The sequence below is a fragment of the Podarcis muralis genome, chromosome 17 (assembly GCF_964188315.1).
Source record: "Podarcis muralis chromosome 17, rPodMur119.hap1.1, whole genome shotgun sequence".
Classification (NCBI taxonomy): Eukaryota; Metazoa; Chordata; class Lepidosauria; order Squamata; family Lacertidae; genus Podarcis; species Podarcis muralis.
The window spans coordinates 27,159,352-27,181,772 of NC_135671.1; the positions used below are offsets into that span (position 1 = coordinate 27,159,352).

Sequence of the window (22,421 nt, forward strand, 5' to 3'; positions counted from 1 at the left end):
CTGCCAACCTAGCAGTTTGAAAGCACATCAAAGTCCAAGTAGATAAATAGGTACCGCTCCGGCAGGAATGTAAACAGCGTTTCCATGCGCTGCTCTGGTTCACCAGAAGCAGATTAGTCATGCTGGCGACATGCTGACAAATGCTGGCTCCCTCGGCCTATAAAGCGAGATGAGCTCGCAACCCCAGAGTCATCCACGACTGGACCTAACGGTCGGGGTACCTTTACCTTTTAGCCCAAAGAGAGTGTAGGATAGCGTACGAGGGTGGAACTATAAGAAACACAGGGCTGCCTCTGAAATCGACCTGGTTTTTCCATGCAACATGTTTCCACTAAGGGATTCCACTAAGTGATTCCATGACAGCAGCCAAAGAAAGCTGTGAAGCAGGACTAAAGGACTGTAACATCACAGCATCATCACTGAAGGTAAGTTCTTCTACGTATTACCCTAAAAGGGAGAGATGCTCACCGCAGGGCCACAAGCTCTCTGTTGTGGGTGGGGTGGTTTGACTCTAGAAGACTTGAGTTAGTATTCGAAAGAATGATGGTGATACCAACTCCATACTTCATGGGCATTTTGACTCTGCTGGTGAACCTATAACCTAGGAGTCACCCGTCTTTTTTAGGTCTGTGGGCACATCTAGGTCCTTTTAGTTGAGTGCAAATGGGCACCACCAACACCCCTCTCCCATAGAGTCAGAAAGAGAGAACGTGGGCACTTGGCTTCTTCGAGCATTCTCAGTAAAAGTAGAATAAATCCAGTAGAATTTATCTGAGCCTTGAAAAACACAGATGGAGATGAAGGAGGAAGTGGGGGAAAGTGTGGCTCTTCCAACTTCCTGCTTCAGTTTTATGAAGAAGAAGAAACATGAGCACCCTCATCACTTTATGACCAAGGAGCTATGAGTGGGGAGTTTCGGAAGCCCCTGCTCTAACCAAACCATCTCATCTAATTGCATCTTGCGGCCTAAGACCCTCATACCTACAGGACCGCCTCTCCCAGTATGCCCCACGGAGGACCTTAAGGTCCATATATAGCAACACCCTAGAGGTCCTGGGCCCTAAGGAAGTCAGATTAGCCTCAACCAGAGCCAGGGCCTTTTCAACACTGGCCCCGGCCTGTTGGAACGCTCTGTCTCATGAGACCAGGGCCCTGCAGGATCTGATTTCTTTCCGCCTGGCCTTCGGCTTGGAATCAATTTGATTCCCTCCCCCTCTTTCCTTTTTCCTTTCTCCTTCTGTGATGGAACTCATATTTGGGGATTTCCCTGGCCTTTTTCTGGCCCACATAGGATCAGCCTGAATAGTTGGCCTTGGTGAAGATTAGGCATTTTCATGCCCAAAAAGTTTTTGATTTGAGTTTCTACTGAAATGAGGCTGTATTTTAATGTTGTATTTTAATCTTGTTTTTAAGTTGTATTTTAATCAATTGTTTTTATACCTGGTGTTAGCCGCCCTGAGTCCAGTCTTGGCTGGGGAGGGCGGGGTATAAATAATAATAATAATAATAATAATAATAATAATAATAATAATAATAATTATTATTATTATTATTATTATTATTAATGAATCCCAAAAGTTATCTATGTGTTGTGTGTGCAACAGCCCTTCTTGTCTGCTCTGGCACAGCCCCAACAATTTGTTGTGATGTAAAGCCCTGTGCGGTCTTTAACTTCTTCCTGATTCTCATCCGCACACCTGCATCTTTGCTACCTGAGAAGCTGCCATCGAGACACAGCACCTGTGACAGCCTTGGGATTTAAATCTGCTTCCTTGCAATGCTGCGTCCCAAGGAGGACTGAGGTGCTTGCAAGGGATCTCCGCGGACAGCCACAGTTTAATAGCTACTGCACGCAATAAAGGATTAAGGTTACTTTGGGAAGAAGCCGTGTACACGTATTGAAAGGAACCACGGGGAAATGGAGCGACGACTAAGTGAGAACATCCCTCGTGTTTTTTACGGCTGCTTCTTAACACAGTCTCTACGCAACCATGGAGCAAATTTATAAGGATTACCTTTCAAACACACTTTTTGTAGGCCGTTGAAGACATACGGAAGTATTTCCAGAGTTTGCCATGACTTGTGATAATCTGGCCTAGGATGTTTGCTGATATGGGAGTTTTGTACAATATTTGGAAGATGGCAAACGTTTCCATATGTCTTCCATTGCACATGTGTGTGTGTGTGTTAAAATGAACTCCACACATTTGGAGCTCTCCTAGGTATTATGAATATATTTCACTTTGTTGGAGCCAACAGCGCTACTATCCACCATCAAAATATGTTACAATTTCATTGAAACTCTCCTTCTTCTCTGGTGGGTATTAATGGCTTCCCATGTATCACCATCTTGAAAAAATTAAGAAATAGGGGAGGGAATCAAGGATACGCACCACATGTTTAAAAAAAGGCTCAGGCAGACCTCAGCATAGCCAAACAAAATGACTCTAAAATTAGATTATCTACCTATGGAGTTTATCTGGGAGATAATGAGAAGACTGGAACAATACACAGGGTGATGCTGCAAAGCTGCAAGGCATTCATTGTGACCTGATAGCATCATTTTCTGCCACATTGTCTGGCTGGGGTGTATGTAGATACAGTGGTGCCTCGCAAGACGAAATTAATCCGTTCCGCGAGTCTCTTCGTCTTGCGGTTTTTTTGTCTTGCGAAGCACGGCTATTAGCGGCTTAGCGGCTTAAAGAAAAAGGAAACAAACTCGCAAGAACTCGCAGGACGTTTCGTCTTGCGAAGCAAGCCCATAGGGAAATTCGTCTTGCGGAACGACTCAAAAAACGGAAAACCCTTTCGTCTAGCGAGTTTTTCGTCTTGCGAGCCATTCGTCTTGCGGGGCACCACTGTAAATGCAAAAACTGCATTTCCCCCTCTCACTCTCATTTCTGTCTGAATTATATTCTATCTCCATATAATGAATGGAAGGGATTGTCCCATACCTGACCTTGAAAGATAACAGGCTAATGTGGATCTGCATTGGTGGGTCTAATCCCTGCACCACAAATTCCCTTCCAACTTTATAATTGTATGATTCTGTGAAATGGGGAAAGTGGGTTGTATCAGAGGCTTCCATCAGCAGAACGGGGAGAGGGGCAATTGGGGGCAATCGTCCTCTACCCCAGTGCACCCCTCCCACATTGTTCCGAAGTAGGGCCAGATTTAGGTTTGATGAGGCCCTCGGCTACTAAAGGGAATGGGGCCCTTTCTATGTCCAGCTGTCCTTTCTCAACAACAAATGGTCACTGTTTTTTGTGTTGAATATATGCTATATGGTAATTTATGGACCTAATAGGGATCTAAAGCCATTTGCACATAACAAAATATGTATTTTATCAAAATAATTTTTGAACCGAAATACAATTAAGAAGTATATTAATAGTGAATTACAATTAAGAAGAAATTGCTGTTTTGAGGGGTAGTTTTTTGAAAGTCTGGAATGGATTAATCTGTTTTGCATTACTTTCTATGGGAAAGCATGCCTTGGTTTTGGAACGGATTTCCGGAATGGATTAAGTTTGAGAACTAAGGTATATAGAAATATATAAAAATGTATATAGAAATGAGCAAACCAGTGATATTTTAGGGAGCAGGCTAGCAGGCGGGGCCCATTACTTACATCAGGCATAGGCAAACTCGGCCCTCCAGATGTTTTTTTGGGACTACAACTCCCATCATCCCTGACCACTGGTTCTGTTAGCTAGGGATGATGGGAGTTGTAGTCCCAAAACATCTGGAGGGCCAAATTTGCCTATGCCTGACTTACATCATAGGAGCACAACACAAAACATTGTTGCTGGATGTAGGTTTTATTTTATTACTTTTTTATCTTATATTTGGGAAATGTACATCCAGGTTTTTTTCCTTTAAATTTTTTGGGGGCCCCCAAGAGAGTGGGGCCCTAAGCTAGAGCTTGTTTAGCTTTTACATAAATCCGGCACTGTTCCAAATCCTCCAGAGTTAACTTAGGGTGGGCAGGAGCTGCAGTAGGGAGAAGGAACTGCCTCCTTCCCCATTATACTGATGGAAGCAGCTGCCTCCCATCCCCCATTGAAGTGAATGGAGAGCCCCACTCGCAGGAACTTTGTGAGTGCAGTTTAATTGGTCTGACTCTGGCTAAGGGGATATAACTGCCTGAATACTAGAAAGCGCCACTTTGTTCCAGTCCTCCAAATCGATGAAATGTGCCCTATAAACAATGAATCAGCACAATATGCCCAAGACCGAGGGACCAATTATTAGCTGGGGATTTCCATTTGCAGAGAATTGTGATAAAAAGTTGTAAATTGCAACCAAATGTAGGCGAGCTGCGTTTCATTACGGCTCTCGGAACCCCGGCAAAAGCTCTGCAAATCATTACCTAAGGTTTTCATATGGTTCATCTGCAGGTAGTTTAAGCACTTCGGTTTGGGACAGTAACGTCGTTGAGGGGATGAATCCGCACACTCGAAGGGCCAGGGAAGACGGGACAGAAGGGACATGCATGCACAATCGGCATGCGTAGGCGGGGAGCAGGATTGTGTCCATGGCATGCGCGCCAACATTTCTCCAATGAAAACAGGGAATTCTCTTCTGTGTCAGGAAGATGCTCCCGCGTTTGATCTCACACACGCATGGACGTCACCTGGACATTGACATCTGGCACTTTGAGCCAATTGCAACCTCTCCACTGAATCTACTTCACAGGATTGTGGTGAAGAAAAAACGTGTGAGGGAAGGGATTGCGCACAACGCCTTCCACAGACAAATGGAATGAAATTATTATTATTATTATTATTATTATTATTATTATTATTATTATTATTATTATTATTAATAATAATAATAATACCCCAGCCAAGGCCGGGCTCAGGGTGGCTAACAAGCAATAATAAAACAAGTTCAATGAATACAACTTAAAAACAAGATTAAAATATTGAAACATTAAAATATTAAAATGCAGCCTCATCACAGGAGGAGAAAGGGAAAAGAAAAAGGAATAATTGTATCTGTAAGCTGCCTTGAGTCCCTGTCAGGGGAAAAGGTGGGTGATAATAATAATAATAATAATAATAATAATAATAATAATAATAATAATGGAAACGGTGAAAATGATCAAGAACATACCAAAGAGTAAATCCTATTGAACTCATTAGAACTTAGTTCTGAATAAAAATGCTTAGGATTGCAGTGTAAGGCTGCACAGTCTTTAACCAGTTACTTGGGAGTAAGCTCCACTGAATACAGCGGGACTTACTTCTGAGTAGACATGTAAAGGCTTGCAGTGTAAGGCTCCATTGACAGTAAAGGAATCGACACTCCACGCGTTTCCTTAAAAATGAAGCGTTGCCATGAAAGAATTTGAAGTGGATCGGTGACCTTTTCCCTTGAAATTATAGGGGGAGAGAGAGAGAGAGAGAGAGAGAGAGAGAGAGAGCGCAAAGACGTGGAGGGGAGGAAAAAGGATAACCGGGACATCCCGGAATCAAATCATAAACTGGGATGGCCTCAGTAATTCCGGGACTGTCCCTGGAAAATCGGGGCACCTGGCGGGTCTGCCACAGGTTCCCCCAACCCCGTTAGTCACATTTCCCATACCTTGTGAATGACTTCGTGCATACAGACCTTCTGTATACAAGCCCTGTAGGCAGTCAATATGTTTGTACACATACCATTTGTTCACACACTATACAAAATGTTCATATTGTAGTGGAGGGTCCCGGGGACACCATCCTGCTTCCTCCTCTTGCACCAAGGGTCTACACCACTGAACCTCTTGGGCTTGCCAATCAGAAGGTCGGCGGTTCGAATCCCCGCGACGGGGTGCGCTCCTGTTGCTCTGTCCCAGCTCCTGCCAACCTAGCAGTTCGAAAGCACGCCAGTGCGAGTAGATAAATGTCCAAGACGTTGCAAAGAAGCAGACCACCTTATAAAATAGCTCCTTTGACACTTACCTTTGTACGTTGGTACTGTGGTCATCTTGTCATCGGAAGAATATTTCCGTTCCTGAGGCATGCAAGGACGCACTCGATTAATGGGGTAAGGGTTGTAGTCTTGCTTATACGTAGACAACAGGTCCATAGCTGCATTACTCTTGAAATATTGTTCGGGAGGCCTCAACTTTATAGGCGACACTTCATGAGGGACGTAATCTCTCCTGCAAACAAGAACGCCGGCATGGCTCACTTGTGTTAATATCTAGAACCGAGGAAAAACATGTGTCTATATTGCACCTGTCCTTAGATAATGTTCTTGGACAGGTTTAATGCCCCTGGAAGCTGGCAGGAGATTTGGGTTGACAAGCCAACTCGCCCTGTTCCCGCAACTGTGATTTGTTTTCACGTTCCTAATGTTGAATGTTAGGATATTGTGACCTGCCTGGGGACCTGGTGGTGAAAAGCAGGTAATAAATTTAATCATCATAAATGATAATAGTCTTCAAATTTTTTTTCACCAAAGCCAGACTACACGTCTTTCCTTCTGCAGTGTTGGATGGCAGGTTGAGAGGAGTTCCCTACCAGGACAGACTTTGCTCGTGTGCTCAAGACATTGATTCTATAAAACATATTTTGTTGCACTGTACAAAATATGAGAAAGCCAGGGCTGAACTGATACTACCCTTGCTGGTACCTTTCCCGGGAAAAGCAGAGGCTCACTATGTCAGGTTCCTATTGGAAGACCGGACAAACGCTAGAACATTAGCAGTGGCAAAGTTTTTATCGGTGGTTGCAAAAACCAATGATCCCTATATTCTGAACAAAATGCTTGTTTAACCTGGAGGTAGGCTGTATGAATTGTGCATTGCTTTTTAACGATTTGTTGGGTCTCTGGACCATAATAAAGATTGTTGTTGTTGATGATAATAGTCTTCAATTTTTTTACACCCGAGTCCCATATCTAGCCTAAACATGCACTTGAGGATACACTTTTTATTTCCCCCCTGGTATATCTGTATGGTGGTAATCAAGCTGGGAATCTGCAGTGGGTCCTAACTTGGCAGCTGTTAAAGGCCAATTGTTTAAAGAAAAAGAAACTCGCAAGCATTGTGCTTAGCAGGACATTGCTGTTGCTGCTGCTGCTGCTGCTGCTGCTATTATTGCTGCTGTTTACAAACTGTACTCCCTTGACTTGTGAACATCAAAGCAGCAGAAATATGAGATGATTGGACCCTTACTGAGCTCAAAACATGGGTACCCCCAACAAAAATTTAAAAGATTCGGCAAAATATTTGGATTTTATGATTTTATGATATGTATTGGTATAATTCGGATTAATTAATGCGATATGATTAGATTTTTAAATGGAAAACTTAATAAAAATTATTTAAAAAAACAAAAACAAACTATGCTTCCTTCTCCACCTTCTCTTCTTCCAAGTCTAATGAAGCCCCATAGATAAGGCTGCATCCATACATTCTTGAGTATCTTAGCTAGGGACAGTTCAAAAACCTCCTGTTCTGCAAGAATTCTCAGTTTTTAGGCAGAGGCTCTGAGACGACATCTGTGAGCTCCTTTAGTACCCCTTGGGCGCAGCTTATCAGGCCCTGGATATTTGAATTCGTGGCAAAGTAGCTAGGTGTCCCCTTGCCACCTGTCAAGCCTTGTTCTGCAATGGCTGATTTAATTTTTTTTAATGCTCTGTACTCCTTTGATGGTCCGCTCACCATAATAAACATTGGGCTGATCTTCCCTGTCTCAGTTTATGAGGCCAAAATACCTCTGTTGCCCAGAGAAAAGAGCAACATCCATTCTGCACTCTCTGCCCTCTCCATTCAGCAGGATAACAAACCCTCCATCATTTCCCTCCTCAAGTCCCGAAAATCAGAACTTCACGCCCCCCCCCCCACGGGACTGCAACACACATCTTTCCCCAGGTATGTCTGTTTCTTGGCTCACAGATACCCAACACTTGCCAATTTCTTACCTCATAGTAGAAATGCCCTCCATTGGTACTGGCTGCTTATTGTACTCTGTGACGGGTTTGCAGGATTCTCTGGGTTCAAAGTTGGGATAAAGTGGGTATTTCTCTGTATACTCAGTGAGGAGACATGGCTTCTCGTTCATTTCGAAGGGTCTGGTTATATGAGGGCAACGATGGCGCCTGGAGGAAGCACAAAGGTTAGGAATTAGTCAGCGTACAAAACAAGAACTCTCAGCTCTGCAGACTGCTTCCAGGGACAGTGCTGAGGACCGAGACATGTGACATAGTAATAAAGAAGAGATCCTTAGAGCATGTGCAGAGATCCTTCCCCATAGCACAGATTCACCAGAGCTAGCCCTAAAACACTTTACAGTGGTACCTCAGGTTAAGTACTTAATTCGTTCCAGAGGTCTGTTCTTAACCTGAAACGGTTCTTAACCTGAAGCACCACTTTAGCTAATGGGGCCTCCTGCTGCTGCCGCACCGCCGGAGTACGATTTCTGTTCTCATCCTGAAGCAAAGTTCTTAACCCGAAGCACTATTTCTGGGTTAGCGGAGTCTGTAACCTGAAGCGTATGTAACCTGAAGCGTATGTAACCTGAGGTACCACTGTACAGGGGGAAGAAGAGGGACGGCAAGCCTTCCAATAATAATAATAATAATAATAATAATAATAATAATAATAATAATAATAATAATAATAATAAATTTCTTTATATCCCGCCCTCCCCAGCCAAAGCCGGGCTCAGAGTCACAGAAGTATGGTTTCCTGCCAAGTTTAAATGCAAATGCTTTTCCGTTTTGAAATTAATTTATACCTCACCTGTGAAGAAAGGCAATGTTGCTGCTGCTTAAAATGTGGGAACCTTAGGCAAAACTGCAAATGAATAAATCCCCTCAGGGAATATTGACAGTTGCATTCAGTGATAAGTCTGCCTTTCCTGTATTAAAATTCAGTGGCCCATGCTGTTGACCTCCCTCTCCCCTGCCGAAATCCAAGAAATGTTGGAATGCCTACAGGTGATTTAATGGGAACAATCTGGAGCATTCCTAGTTGAGAGAAGGTTCTGGTCCCAGGCCTCTTGAGCAGGTGATAGGTATTGAGAATGTTTAAGTTATCATTCTGTTATAGTTAAGTTTTGTCAGTTTGTATCTTTTTGTTTTTTCTTTCCTTTCCTTTCTTTTCTATTCTTTTCTTTTTTTATTTACGTTGACGTGTATTTTTTTCCCTTTCCTCTTTTCATATAGGTTATTAATGTATGTATTTGTTAACTATGTATTTATGTTTTTGCCAATAAAAAATAAAAAAAAAATTGTGCTTCTCTTGAGTTGAAAACTTGTGTACAAAAACAAGTGTATAAGGAGAAAGCATACCCCCCAAAAAGCATACACATGAACACATGAAATGCATATTGAAAGCAATACACAAACTGAAGTATAGGTGGGTTCCCATGAGACAAGACACAGTGGTAACAGCAATAACCTTTATTGAACTAACAGAACTGGACAACAGGGGCAAAGCAACTGCTTATATACATTTCTGAAGGACTGGGCCACTCCCACTCCCAACGTGATTGGCTGTCTAAACTCCCAAGCTGCGAATCAGGGCCAATGGCAGAGGCCCAAATCCTGAAATGTTCTGTGATTGGACATCATGCAGCAAATTAGAAAGCAGGGGCTCAGAATCCTTAGTCCAGACTCAAGCTCAGGCAAACACAGACCACAGAATACATAACCCAAACATTAGGTTAAATTGCTTCCAAAAACATGTCTATTGGGCAAAAGTACGTACAAAATTTTCTAGAAGAAATGCACACTAAAATGGTGACAAGTCGTTGAGGTTTTTCAAGAATGCAAACTGATGAGGGAATGTGGAGAACTGAATTTAAGACGGGAGAAACAAGAAACTCAAAGGAGCGTCTCCACCCCCATCGTTCAGCCCGGACACTGAGATCCAGTGCCGAGGGCCTTCTGGCGGTTCCCTCATTGCGAGAAGTGAGGCTACAGGGAACCAGACAGAGGGCCTTCTCGGTAGTGGCGCCCGCCCTGTGGAACGCCCTCCCATCAGATGTCAAAGAGATAAATAATTACCTGACATTCAGAAGACATCTTAAGGCAGCCCTGTTCAGGGAAGTTTTTAATATGTAACGCTGTACTGTTTTTAACACTGATTGGGAGCCACCCAGAGTGGCTGGGGAAACTCAGCCAGATGGGCGGGGTATAAATAATGAATTATTATCATCATCATCATCATCATCATCATCATCATCATCATCAAAGAAACCGAAACAGAGAGTTTGATTCATCCATACTTCTGGGTTTATCTTGATTCACAAAAATCACCCTCAGAGTCCTATGTCCTAATTGTTAGAAATTCCAAATTCTGGATTCAGAATCTTCAGTTCCAAACTTATTAGTTAAGGGAGTGGAGAGTGGAAAATAGCAGTTGGGATTTATTTTCAACGCGTGGAAGTGAAATTTAGAGCCAATGCATATGGTCAAATGGACCTCTACCTCTTAGCTGTGGCCTCATTGAAGTCACAATGGCTGGGCCAGCAGAAATAGTAGCAACCTCATTGTACAGAGCTGGAGTAAAACATACAAAGTTATGACCGCTATTAAATCAGCCCTAAATCAGACCATCGCAGAGACCCTCTATTGTAATTTAATGTTAGAAAATACACTCTATTTATGGCAGCAGGTCTTTAGTACCAACTGCCCACAAAACTGGCATCTAGTTGATCAGAAAGCCACACATTTTTGTACTTGTGACTTACACTGTCAAAGCAGCCTGGTGCATGACATCATCTGCACACAAGTGCACTTCCAAGTTCATGCAGATCATTAAAAGGTCGTTAAATAGCGGTGCAAATCATAAAGCACTAGCCGTGAATCCCCAGGGCAAGCTCTGAAGCAGCTCAAACATTCTTCTCGCTGACCTAAACAAACTTCCTTTCCCGAGTCAGGCAAAGAGAAATATTCAAGCCAAATGCATTTTTCTTTTAAGTACAGCAAATTTCTGGCATTGTTCTGTATCTCAGCGACTTTGTTCAAGTTGGCCTGATCCTTTTTGTCATCTGAAGAGAAATTAACCACTTAAAAATAATTGAAGTTATCTTACCCCCCTTTTTCTCTTTGCAGCTGTTACAAGAACAACCTGAATTTACTGAGGAGAAAATAAGAGTTGAGTCCAGTGAGCTACTCATGCGTTTAGGGGGGAGACAAGGAATATTCCAGCTCTTTTTCTGTGTGGAGGGGCTTGTTTGGTAAAAGGAGGGGGCGCTGCAATGTGCTCAGCACACTGCCAGCAAATGACTGGGGGTTGTGGAAAAACTTGGCAAGAGTTGGATTCTACCTAGCTATCTCTTATGTTTCTCTCAAGTTCAGTTTCATGCTGCCCCTTCTCTTTTGATCGCATCGTCATGACCTTTGTTATTGGGTGGGATATGAAGAAAATATTTATTTGCAGAGATGTATTATAGTAAGGTAAAGGGACCCCTGACCATTAGGTCCAGTCGTGGCCGAATCTGGGGTTCCTTTATTGGCTGAGGGTTTGTCCACAGACAGTTTTTCCAGGTCATGTGGCCAGCATGACTAAGCCGCTTCTGGCGAAACCAGAGCCGTGCACGGAAACGCCGTTTACCTTCCCACCGGGGCGGTACCTATTTATCTACTTGCACTTTGACGTGCTTTCGAACTGCTAGGTTGGCAGGAGCAGGTACCGGGCAACAGGAGCTAACGCCGTCGCGGGGATTCGAACTGCCGACCTTCTGATCAGCAAGTCCTAGGCTCTGTGGTTTAACCCACAGCGCCACGAAGAAAATATTTATTTGCAGAGATGTATTATACGGGCCTCCAAAACCTTACTCTCAAGAGGTCTGGTTGATGTATGTATGACTTCTCTACTTCATCATTCCAAACAATCTTGTGAGGTAGGCTAGGCACACACACACACACACACACACACACACACACACACACACAGAGAGAGAGAGAGAGAGAGAGAGAGAGAGAGAGAGAGAGAGAGAGAGAAAGAGAGAGACTGGCCCAAGCCAGCCCAGAAAGCTTCCTGACTTGGCAAGATTTGAACCCAACCGTCTCCAGTCCAACCAAGCACTTTAGCCACTGCACTTCTCTGGCTCTCATGATGAAGGTCATCATGAGGTAGGATGAATACCCCCAGCCCCAATTGCCAAGTCAGTTATACCAATCTTATTTATCCACACTATTTGTGTTTTCCATATGTATATCCAGTGAGGAACCCCCAGGCCTCTCTTCTGCCCTCAGGACTCCTCCAAGCCACACCCTTTACGGGTCCTGCTCCACAGCCTCCTGGATTGCTTTGGCCTGGCTAGAATGTCCCTTGATGTGAGAAACACTTTTTGCTAGGATCTGCCGATCAGAAGGTCGGCGGTTCGAATCCCGCGACGGGGTGAGCTCCTGCTTCTCGGTCCCTGCTCCTGCCAACCTAGCAGTTTGAAAGCATGCCAGTGTAAGTAGATAAACAGGTACCGCTCTGGCAGGAAGGTAAAAGACGTTTCCGTGCGCTGCTCTGGTTTGCCAGAAGCGGCTTAGTCATGCTGGCCACATGACCCGGAAGCTGTACGCCGGCTCCCTCGGCCAATAAAGCGAGATGAGCGCTGCAACCCCAGAGTCGGTCACGACTGGACCTAATGGTCAGGGGTCACTTTACCTTCACCTTTATTATACGTGCCTCCAAAACCTTACCCTCAAGAGGTCTGGGTGATATATGTATGACTTATCTACTTCATCATTCCAAACAATCTTGTGAGGTAGGCTAGGCAGAGAGAGAGAGAAACTGGCCCAAGCCAGCCCAGAGAAATGATATGAGATAACACTTTTTGCTCGACCAGATAGAGGTTAGCATGGTTGGAAGGGAGTTGAGTGAGCAAAGTTTAGCATCATAGCCTTTGCCCCATCCATCCCCCTCTGGTCCCACTCACCACTGGAAGGCAGGCCTCGAAGAACAACAACAAAATTTGTTCCCCATCCCCAATATAAATGATCCTCATGCCAGGGAAACCCTTTCCACATGGAGACCCTCATCTAGGCCACTTTGACAATATGGGCAAAGTAGCCAAGGAGGCAGGGTTGGCAGAAGCACATCTCTCCAGGTTTCTAGCTTGCTTCTGGCTAGAGCTAAGTAAGATATCAAAATATCATCCAAAATCAGTTTGAAGTCCATATTGTGATATCAGCTTCATAATTTTTGACCCAGCAATATATCACGAATCATGGTGTGTGTGTGTGTGTGTGTGTGTGTGTGTGTGTGTGTGTGTGTTATGCAAAAATTGCAATCTGGGAAAAACCATGAAGCCAGCCATTGCCTCTACAGAGTGCCATCCTTATTTCAGACATTGTGATATATCACACAGCTTCCCAAACTGTGTGTCGTGACATGTTAAGTGTGTCGACTGCAGTGTGTAGGTGTGTCACACAAACACTCCCCGTGCTCCTCTCAGGGTCGGAAAGGGGTTAGTTTAACCTTTGGTTTGCTAGTAGAACTAAATTACCGTGTTGTGAAATGATGCATGTCTAAAAAGTGTGTCACCAACATGAAAAGCTTTGAAAGCTCTGATATATCAGTGTATCGCGGTGCTTAGCTGGTGATATATCACAATGCTGGAAACCAGGTATCGCCCAGCCGTACTTCTGGCCTGGCCATTTCAATAGAATTATCTTACTGCCTCCTGCCCCACCCCCCTTGACATGGCAGAGGATTTTGGGGAATGCTCTGTGTTTATACAGGAAACTCTTTGCACTGCATGGTAGAATATATATGTCAACAAACACTCATGGGCTATGGAGGAGAATATTATTGATATCAACCTACACCATGGAAAATCTTTAATCCATATCTTTGCTAAAGCATTATAAAGCACCTTCTGCAGTTAAAGGTGTTGCTGTGTTGCATTGTCTGCCTTGAAGCAATATTGCTAGCTCATCTTCGGAGCCTACGGTGATTTGGCTGGCTGAAAACACATGGCCCGCCAAGCTGAAATAGGCTTTTCTGTAACACCTAGAGCTGCAGAGGTTCTTTATGATCCATGCGCGGGTGGTGCGGAAGAAAGATCTTTCATTTCACGAACTGATAGTGACGAGTGCTATCCTGCTTACTTTATGACCTCGACTTTGCATTGTTAAAATCACCCCTAGTAATTAGAAGTGAATTGGGTGGATTTCTATGCGCTTGGCCAAAGTCCGGGCCCCCAAGTTGTCAGCTGGTGTGACTAGATGGAGTGCTGTTAGAAAGGGATCTGACAGCATCTCGAAGGTTCACCTTCTTCGTGAAACAAGGGCCTTTGTAACACAAAATTGGGGAATGAGCCTCAAGAGCACACATGAACCAAGCACCATGGAAGTGTTGTCTTGGGGGCTCTCCTGAGGCTTCAGACAGGAAAGGATGTTACCAGAGACCCAAATTCCTGAATGGGGCACAAATACAGCAAAAAAAAAATTCATAGAATCGTAGTGTTGGAAGAGATCCTAACCCCATGCGATACAGGAATATGCAGCTCTGCCATATCAAACCTGCAACCTTGAAATTATCAGCGCCACACTCTAACCAACTGAGTTATCCAGGCCTGGTAATTCAGATTTTCAAGACACAGGGATCATGTCCTTGTAGGAAAGTGCTCAAAGGTCTCATATAAATTGCATGACGTCACACAATTACCAGATTATGATTTGTGTATGGGAATGGGTGAATCTGTCAATTTTGATTTCTTTCAGTTTCTCATTCCCCCACCACCACCTTAAATACAGTTCTCCACATTTCTACATCAGTTTGCATTTTTTTTTTTTAAAAATCCTCATGAATATTCACTGGCATCTTAGTGTGACTGTCTCCTCATATAAACATATGTGCATTTTTGTAACTATCATTTGGAGAATTGCACTGCAAAATATGGAGAAGTGTGGGCTTTGCAGAACGGCTGGGTTTTTGTTTTGGGAAACACAGATAGGGGAATGCCTTTAATTGTGAATGGAGCTGAATTTCTCCCCACCCTTATTCACGTAGAGACACTTAGGAAACTGTAATATGCTCACAGCTACCCATGTTATGTACACAGATATGCACCCAGCTTTCAGACAATTCCCTACCAAAATTTTCCTGCTAGGAGTGGAGTTTGCATGTGTGTAACTGTGGCCAACAATAGCTCCGCCATCAAGTTTTTGAGAAAACTCTGCTGTAGCCCTGAAAAGACCCTTCGGAGAAAACTCAGCAAGCCCCGTGCGTAAGTTGCATGCGCTTCTGCAAATGCCATAAGAATGCGGCTAATCTGCTGCATTTGCTGCAGCTCCTTGAACAATGTCAAATATCGTACTTTTCCGTGTATAAGACTATGTTTTTTCCTTTTAAAATCATGCTAAAAAGTGAGGGTCGTCTTATACATGGGTAGTGCCTAGGGTGAACGTTTGATTGGTTGCTCCCGAGGCTGTCAGTGGCTATTGTGCGTGTTACTGGCTGCTGCGTCAATGGGTGGGTGTTGATTGGCTGACACTCCAGCAGTTGGCCGGCGATGGGACAGATGGGAGCCAGATTTAGCTGCACAACCCTGGGTAACCCCCCCCCCAAAAAAAAGCTTAGCAACTCTATGTCATCCCCCTACGCCCTAGTAAAAATCAACAGGGCTATACGCAATGCGACCCTGCGTCTTGGTGGCTGAATGATAAAACATCCAGAAATTAAATCTGACAAACTGGACCTTTTCAGAACTGACCAAGTGCATCTTACACCTACAGGGAATGAGCGTTGGTTGAGAGACGTGAAGCAGAGCCTTGAAGAGTGAATTCAGCTGTAGGGAGTCTTGGTAGCGAGAGCGTGATTCCGTGGTTTCGGGTGGTGGTTTTAGGTCTTGGGCGGAATCCTTTAGTCCAGGGGTAGGCAAACTAAGGCCCATGGGCCACAAGCAGCCCACGGGGGTCGTTTAACTGGCCTACGAGCCGCTCCCAAACCGAGTTGCCCGCTTGGCGAGTCCCCGTGTCCTGTGCTAAACTGGCACAGCATGGGGCGGGGACTCGCTTCTACGGCACCGGAAATCACGTCTGCACAGATGCCGGAAATCACATGTGCGCAGATGCAGACACCGGAAATCGCGGGATCTCAGCTGGAGTGAACTGGCCCAGGCAAGGTAAGTCTTGCCAACCCCTGCTTTAGTCTAACAACTGCAGAAGGGGTGAAGGCGTGATTCATCCATTCCGTGCCGGCGGCGATAGCAGGGTTCCCCATTAGAGGGGTCTTGAGGGGAGTCTCTGTCCACAAGCGCATGGCAAATGGGCCATAGAGCTCCCCCCAGCATCTTAGGAGGGGACCAGCTGTGTAAATGCACATGGTAAATGCAGTGGTCTCAAATTCTTATTTGACCCTGCCCTGCCTCAGACCCCCAACTGGGGACTGAGAGGGATGCACGCCCAATGCCTATGCCAAGGTTTCCTACATCTGAAATTTAATAAAGTTGGGGCCATTTTAATCCCGAAATATGTTGTTGGGTCTACTCCTTTGCCCTTGAGGTCTGGCTCCGAGGGTAAGGGGGGGGGGACTGCGCCTGGGCACGCAAACAACGGTCTACATTCTTCTTCTTATTTTTTGAATATCCTTGCATATAAATTTCAAGGCAGTTTACAACTGTACAATAAAACAACTAGAAGCAAGAAAGGGAAACACCCTAGGCAGAGAGACCTAACAATTCTTCATCCAGCTGGAAAAGCTTGTCGAAACAAGAACATCTTCAATTGTTTCCGGACACTACAAATACCGAGTGCCTGCAATATCTCAACATGATAGGATTATTTTTATAAGATATATATACATGGGTATGCAGGATAGCTTACAGAGATAATGTAAGGAAGCAAAAGCATACATGTGCAACACATCACAATGTATCACACAGGAATATTAGATGTGGTAATAGTATTAAGAAAATGAAAACACATTGCAGATAAAGGCATATGGAAATGTCAGCCCGTTGCTTTTAGACAGTGAGTGGTTTTGAAATAAAACTTAAAGGTGCAGTGAAAAGCAACTCCTCCTTTGGGGAAAGCAAAAGTTTGAAGTCTCTACGCTTATGACTTTAATCCAAAACCTCTACAGGGTTAGCAGGAACTCCTGCAGAGCTCAGAAGCATTTTCCGAATGCCATGGTTGTAACATAGCGCTCTGGATGATAAACCTGATTCCACGAACGCTTCCCAAACGCTAAAACATAGACCAGCAGTTGCATGCACCAATAAACCCAAGTTGGCCATGAAAGCTGGCATCTTGCAGTACAACACACACACAGAGGCCATTCATTGGTGAAAAGAAAAGCCACTCTTAAGCACGTGCAAAATATCTCTTTTTACACCGAGGATCATTACCTGTGACATATTGGCCAAGCCTGCATATGTATCATACACTTAAAGCACATTTTAACCCAGGGGTCAGCAAACTTTTTCAGCAGGGGGCCGGTCCATTGTCTCTCAGACCTTGTAGGGGGCTGGACTATAGGGGGGGGGGGAATAAACGAATTCCTATGCCACACAAATAACCCAGAGATGCATTTTAAATAAAAGAACACATTCTACTCGTGCAAAAACACGCTGACCATCCGCAGGCCAGATTTAGAAGGCAATTGGGCCAGATCCGGCCCCCAGGCCTTAGTTTGCCTACCCATGTTTTAACCCAAAGAATCCCGGGGATTGTAACTTGTTAAGGCTGCTGGCAATTGTAGTGCTGTGGGGGGTAAACTACAGTCCCCAAGATTATTTGAAGAGAGTCATGTTCTTTAAATGCATGGTGCGTACGCAACCAAAGGCTCTGGAGCCATTGCTGTTTGGAATGGGCATTAGCTCTGTACATAGCTGTCAACTTTCAGATTTGAAAATAAGTGATCAGCAGCCTTGAAAATAAGGGATCAGCAGCCAAAATAAGGGATCAGCAGCCTCACCTGTCCCAGGCACTCCTGTCTTCCACTGCCTCCCGCAGTTTGGTCAAACTCATGCTGGTAGCTTCGAGAACACTGTCCAACCATCTTGTCCTCATGGTTCAATGTTACTAGTGAGCAAAGTTACCCAGTCAGGATTTGAATCTTGGTCCTAACTTTTGGGGTTAAGTTTCTATTTAGCTGTCCATTAATACGGACAAACCGTATCTCCCATTCATCTCTCAGATCCCCTTGTAAATCTAAAGTACTGACCTCACCACATCCTGCGGTAAAAAAATTCCCCAAGTTAATTACACATTGTGTGAAGGTAAGTGTGTGAAGCTACAGCATTCCTACTATCAGCTTAAGTGACACATTCACACACACTCTCTCTCACTCTCAAACACACACACACACGTACAGAGTAGAGCCCCTCTGAGCCAAAGGCCCAAAGGCAGAAAGCCCAGCCAGCAGCCAAACAAAGCCTCAAGCAGTGGTTCCCACAGCGCAGCAACCCAGCAAAGGGGATGCAGCAAGGAAAACCACACCGTCACCTCTCCGCTGGGAAGCTCTGAAGCAAAGGCGAGTCCCCAGGCAACGTGGCCAATTTGATCGGCACTAGGCATGCAAGTTCCACCCCCCAGTCGTTCTCAAGACTCCTTATTGGTGAGCAACGCAGCTGAGCAACGCAGTTGAGGAGCCCCCCTGGCCGGCAGGGAGGAAGAGGAGCTGCTTCCTTTGAAATCCGAGAAATTTACGGGATATCAACAATCCGGGATAGCAGGGGGAAACGGTGCTGGAATAAGGGAGTTTCCCGCTAAATAAGGGAAGGTTGACAGCTATGGCTCTGTAATAGCCTGTCCCACGCTGACGTGTAAAACAGGTTATGTGATTAGGCTGACTGACAATAACAGATTCATATATTTATTTATTTTTAAAAGACTTTTAATATGCTTTTTATCACATGATCAGACCTTGTGTACTTCAGTAGAAAAGCAGCAGCTCAAACATATATTATTATTATTATTATTATTATTATTATTATTATTATTATTACTATTACTATTATTTCATCCATCAGAATAACCACTTAACATTACAATCCGGACACACAACTTTATAAGGATAAGGGGCTGGGGGTGGACAAAAAGCGAAATCCAGATCTTTATTGCTTAGCCAAAGGCCATCATCTGTCCATACAACAGTACAATAAAACGTGAGACACCACTCAAAATCGTTTTAAAACCAAGAGCATTGTTCATTCTAATAGCCTATATAAATTGAATATCTTTTACGATACGATTATTATTTTTAAGTTTACTCTTATTATTAGTAACAGCAAATAATATCACAGAAAAGATAGGCTCCTGCCTGTTCATAATCTAACTCAACACTTTAACAACAGAGTTGACAGTCCCCTACTATCTGACAATTCTCCATTGGCTTCCGTTATACTAAGCCACACTGTCACTCAAGTCATGTGGGATCCAGCTCATTCCACAAAAATCACAATTAGAAAACCAGCTAGATAAAACATGATCTTATGGGTCTGGTTTGGCCTCCCCAATTCCTTTTGTTCCCCCAACCACTTTGCTACTAATTTAGAGCTATGGCGACTCTATAGACTGCGCTGAAATACTTTATACGCCAGAGTTCCCGCCCCAGAGACCTCGGGGCTCCTCCAGAGAAATTCCTCTGAACCATCCCTCTGAATGTTCAGAGGAGAAGCTATTCAGCCCTTCCAAGGCGAATCGTCGTATTTTCAGGGGTTCAAGGGGCCAAAGAGGGAACCGCTGAACGTCTTCCCCCTTTCTCTTATGGCAGCAGCTGCATCTGTTGCATCAAAAGCTCTTGAGCAAGGCAAAACCGGGTGCAACCCTGGAGCTACACCGTTTTCCAAAATAAAACTTTGGTGTTCTCCAGTGCGGGTATATATACGTACAGTTTAATGGTTATTTTTGAGGAAAGCAAAACCCAAGTTTTAAAAATGCACAAATCTGTGCTCTGAACTGGCTGCTGCGATAAGAGTCAGCTGTGATTTATCAGCCACTGGGAGCATTTTATTAATTCCGAATGAGGTCAATAGTCTGAGAAGAGGACAGACATTGGAGCATGTTGTTAAAGACTCTCGTGAATGTCTCCTCTTTATAAGCTGCAGCGAGGCAGAGTCATTACAAGGTCAGCTTCTTTACTGTCAGCTCGCAGGGTCAGCAAAGGGTCCGTCATGAGATCATTACATTTCTCAAGGCAGACGGCCTGTCATGACATTCGCTTAAAAACTTCCCTTTGTCTTTTGAAGGCTGTAATCCTAAACACGCTCGGGGCAGCCCTGCAAAGCAGAATTAACTGCTTTTTCAAGTCAATGATTTTGTCCTCCTTCCTGGTTTTCTGGTTTAGGCAAAATGGTGCACGTGAAAGCCACCAGCTAGGTGCACCAAACGAGTTGGTTGCAACCTTGCAAGTCCACAATTGGACCTCTGGCTCCTTTAAAGGCAGGGTAGAGAATTATATTTGGGCCTCTGGTGAAGGGATTAAGCCTCCCCAGTTTTCTTAGCGTAAATCTTCCTGAAGCTGCTTTTTGTCCCAAGGTGTTTTTCTTAATTCGCACCAGGAAAATGGCAAAAGGGGCTGGGACCAGGAGTAGATATGTTAAATACTCTGAATAACGGTTATATACACAATTGGCAATTAGCGAAATGGAAGCATCCCCCCCCCCACTCTCTTGTGAAGATCAAGATATAAGGGTGACCGAGGGCAACATAGATATATTTATAATTTTGTGTATTATGAGGATTATATGAGGATTCTTAATGTGTTTTATCTTCTTTTTCTCTTTAGTTTCCTTTCTGGTTGATATACTGTTTTCTATTTTCTTTTTAGTTTAGTTGGAATTTGATGGTATATTAGGTTGAAAACTGTTAATAAAATTGATTGATTTATTTTTTTAAAGGAAAATGACATGGGGAGGATTAACTCCCCTTTTAGCAACACCATAATCCAGATCCAATTGAACACTGAACTGTAAAACGCAATACAGAATGCAAAACTTTCATCAGCATCCAGCTGTTTGTCAATGTAAAGTCCAAAATTTGGATAGGAGTGTTTGGAGTGTTTATAAATGTAAAAATAAAATAAAATTCAGCAGCACAGATGGCAACCTGGGACCATAGCAGCACTAAATATTGCAGTCCATTAACAGAAAATTAGGATGACAAAGAAGTGATTATAGGAAAAGCTACCCCAGCACATCTTCAGATGAGAAGTAGGAGAGTTTTCCTTCCAAACTGGGTATCGTGCAAGCTTATTGCAAAAGGCAGTTAAATGCAAACAGGTGCGGTAATTAAGATCCTAAATACCAATTAAATGGGCAGAACATAATATTTCCTCCTTTGGTGAAACCCAATCTAAGAAAGAAGCTTCCTGAAGGAAGGATGTCAGAGATCAGAGAGAATTTCTGAGGCCTAAGACAGCTTTCCTAATCCAAAAGTCAGCCGTCGGTTCTCAGCTGGCAGAAGGCAAGACTTATTTTACAAGCTCCCTACCCACAAAATGCTGCCATTCACTGAAGCTGATGAAGAAAGAGATATACACCCACAGCGACTTAAGAGGATTAGGGATGGGGCAGATTTTACAATGGGACCTGTTCAAATCATCTGATCGTTTGAGTTCTGGATCAGATTCACAGTTACTTCCTGGCGTTTGCTGCATTAGGAGTTATTTAGTTATTTCTCTTTTTTATTATTTATATATATCTGTGCTCATGTGGATCTCAAATGATATGTCGTGTTTCATTCACAAACAACGAAACTTCCAACTCTGCTACGCAACCAAGAGAAAGAAAACCAGAGCTGAGAGACAGGGCACGATAAATAAAAATATGTGGATGGGGCTTTTTCACGTAGGCAGAACCGATCTCACTTCAATGTGTGCAACACTACTTGCTAGAAGAGAAGGCTAGGTTATACAGTCAAACCTTGGCTCCTGAACACCTCTGTTACCATACGTTTTGGCTCCCGAACGGCAAAAACCCGGAAGTGTTCCGGTTTTTGAACATTTTTCGGAAGCCGAACGTACGACGCAGCTTCCGCATGTGTGCAGGAAGCTCCTGCAGCCAATCAGAAGCCATGCCTCGGTTGTGAAACATTTCGGAAGCCAAATGGGCTTCCGAAAAGGATTAAGTTCTGTTAAGTTGTGGGTGAACATATCAGACAACACAGCAATTATTTAAGCAGCTCTTGTTTATTCACAGGCCAGAACAGAACTGAACTGAAGGGTTCAGCCAGCCTGCTTATATAGAGCTCCACTAGAACGCAACAGTAACCATTTTCTGTAACTATCCAATCACTGAACGTCACTTTGGATCCCTTATTTGCATATGTGGACCTGAACTATCTATGGTATCCCCCTGCTGGCCCAGGGTGAGAACTTCAGTACATAACAAGTTCAACAGAGGTTTGACTGTATTTTGTTATTTTATGAGAGCCATGCTTTTAGCCTGCCACTGGTGGTATTCCATCAGAATCATTTCCTCTCCTAGCCAGCGCATTCATGCACATCATAAAATGTGTCCCAGCATGCTGTGGGC

General features: G+C 44.0%; 2 protein-coding genes across 3 annotated transcripts in view; one reads left to right on the forward strand and one right to left on the reverse strand.

Annotated features, from left to right (window-relative positions):
• The window catches only part of ADAMTSL1 (ADAMTS like 1), a 718,478-nt gene that overhangs the window by 497,021 nt on the left and 199,036 nt on the right, over positions 1-22,421 (forward strand). The window lies entirely within an intron of this gene.
• The window catches only part of SAXO1 (stabilizer of axonemal microtubules 1), a 35,256-nt gene that overhangs the window by 2,724 nt on the left and 10,111 nt on the right, over positions 1-22,421 (reverse strand). The window contains exons 2-3 of one of the 2 annotated variants that reach the window (XM_077921695.1): positions 7,915-8,091; positions 5,946-6,148 (exon numbers count right to left, since the gene is read on the reverse strand). In XM_077921695.1, coding sequence (XP_077777821.1) covers positions 5,946-6,148; positions 7,915-8,091 — 380 coding nt within the window. Of the gene's footprint in view, positions 1-5,945; positions 6,149-7,914; positions 8,292-22,421 lie in introns of those variants that run through there. The other variant, XM_028712706.2, reaches the window with a different exon arrangement.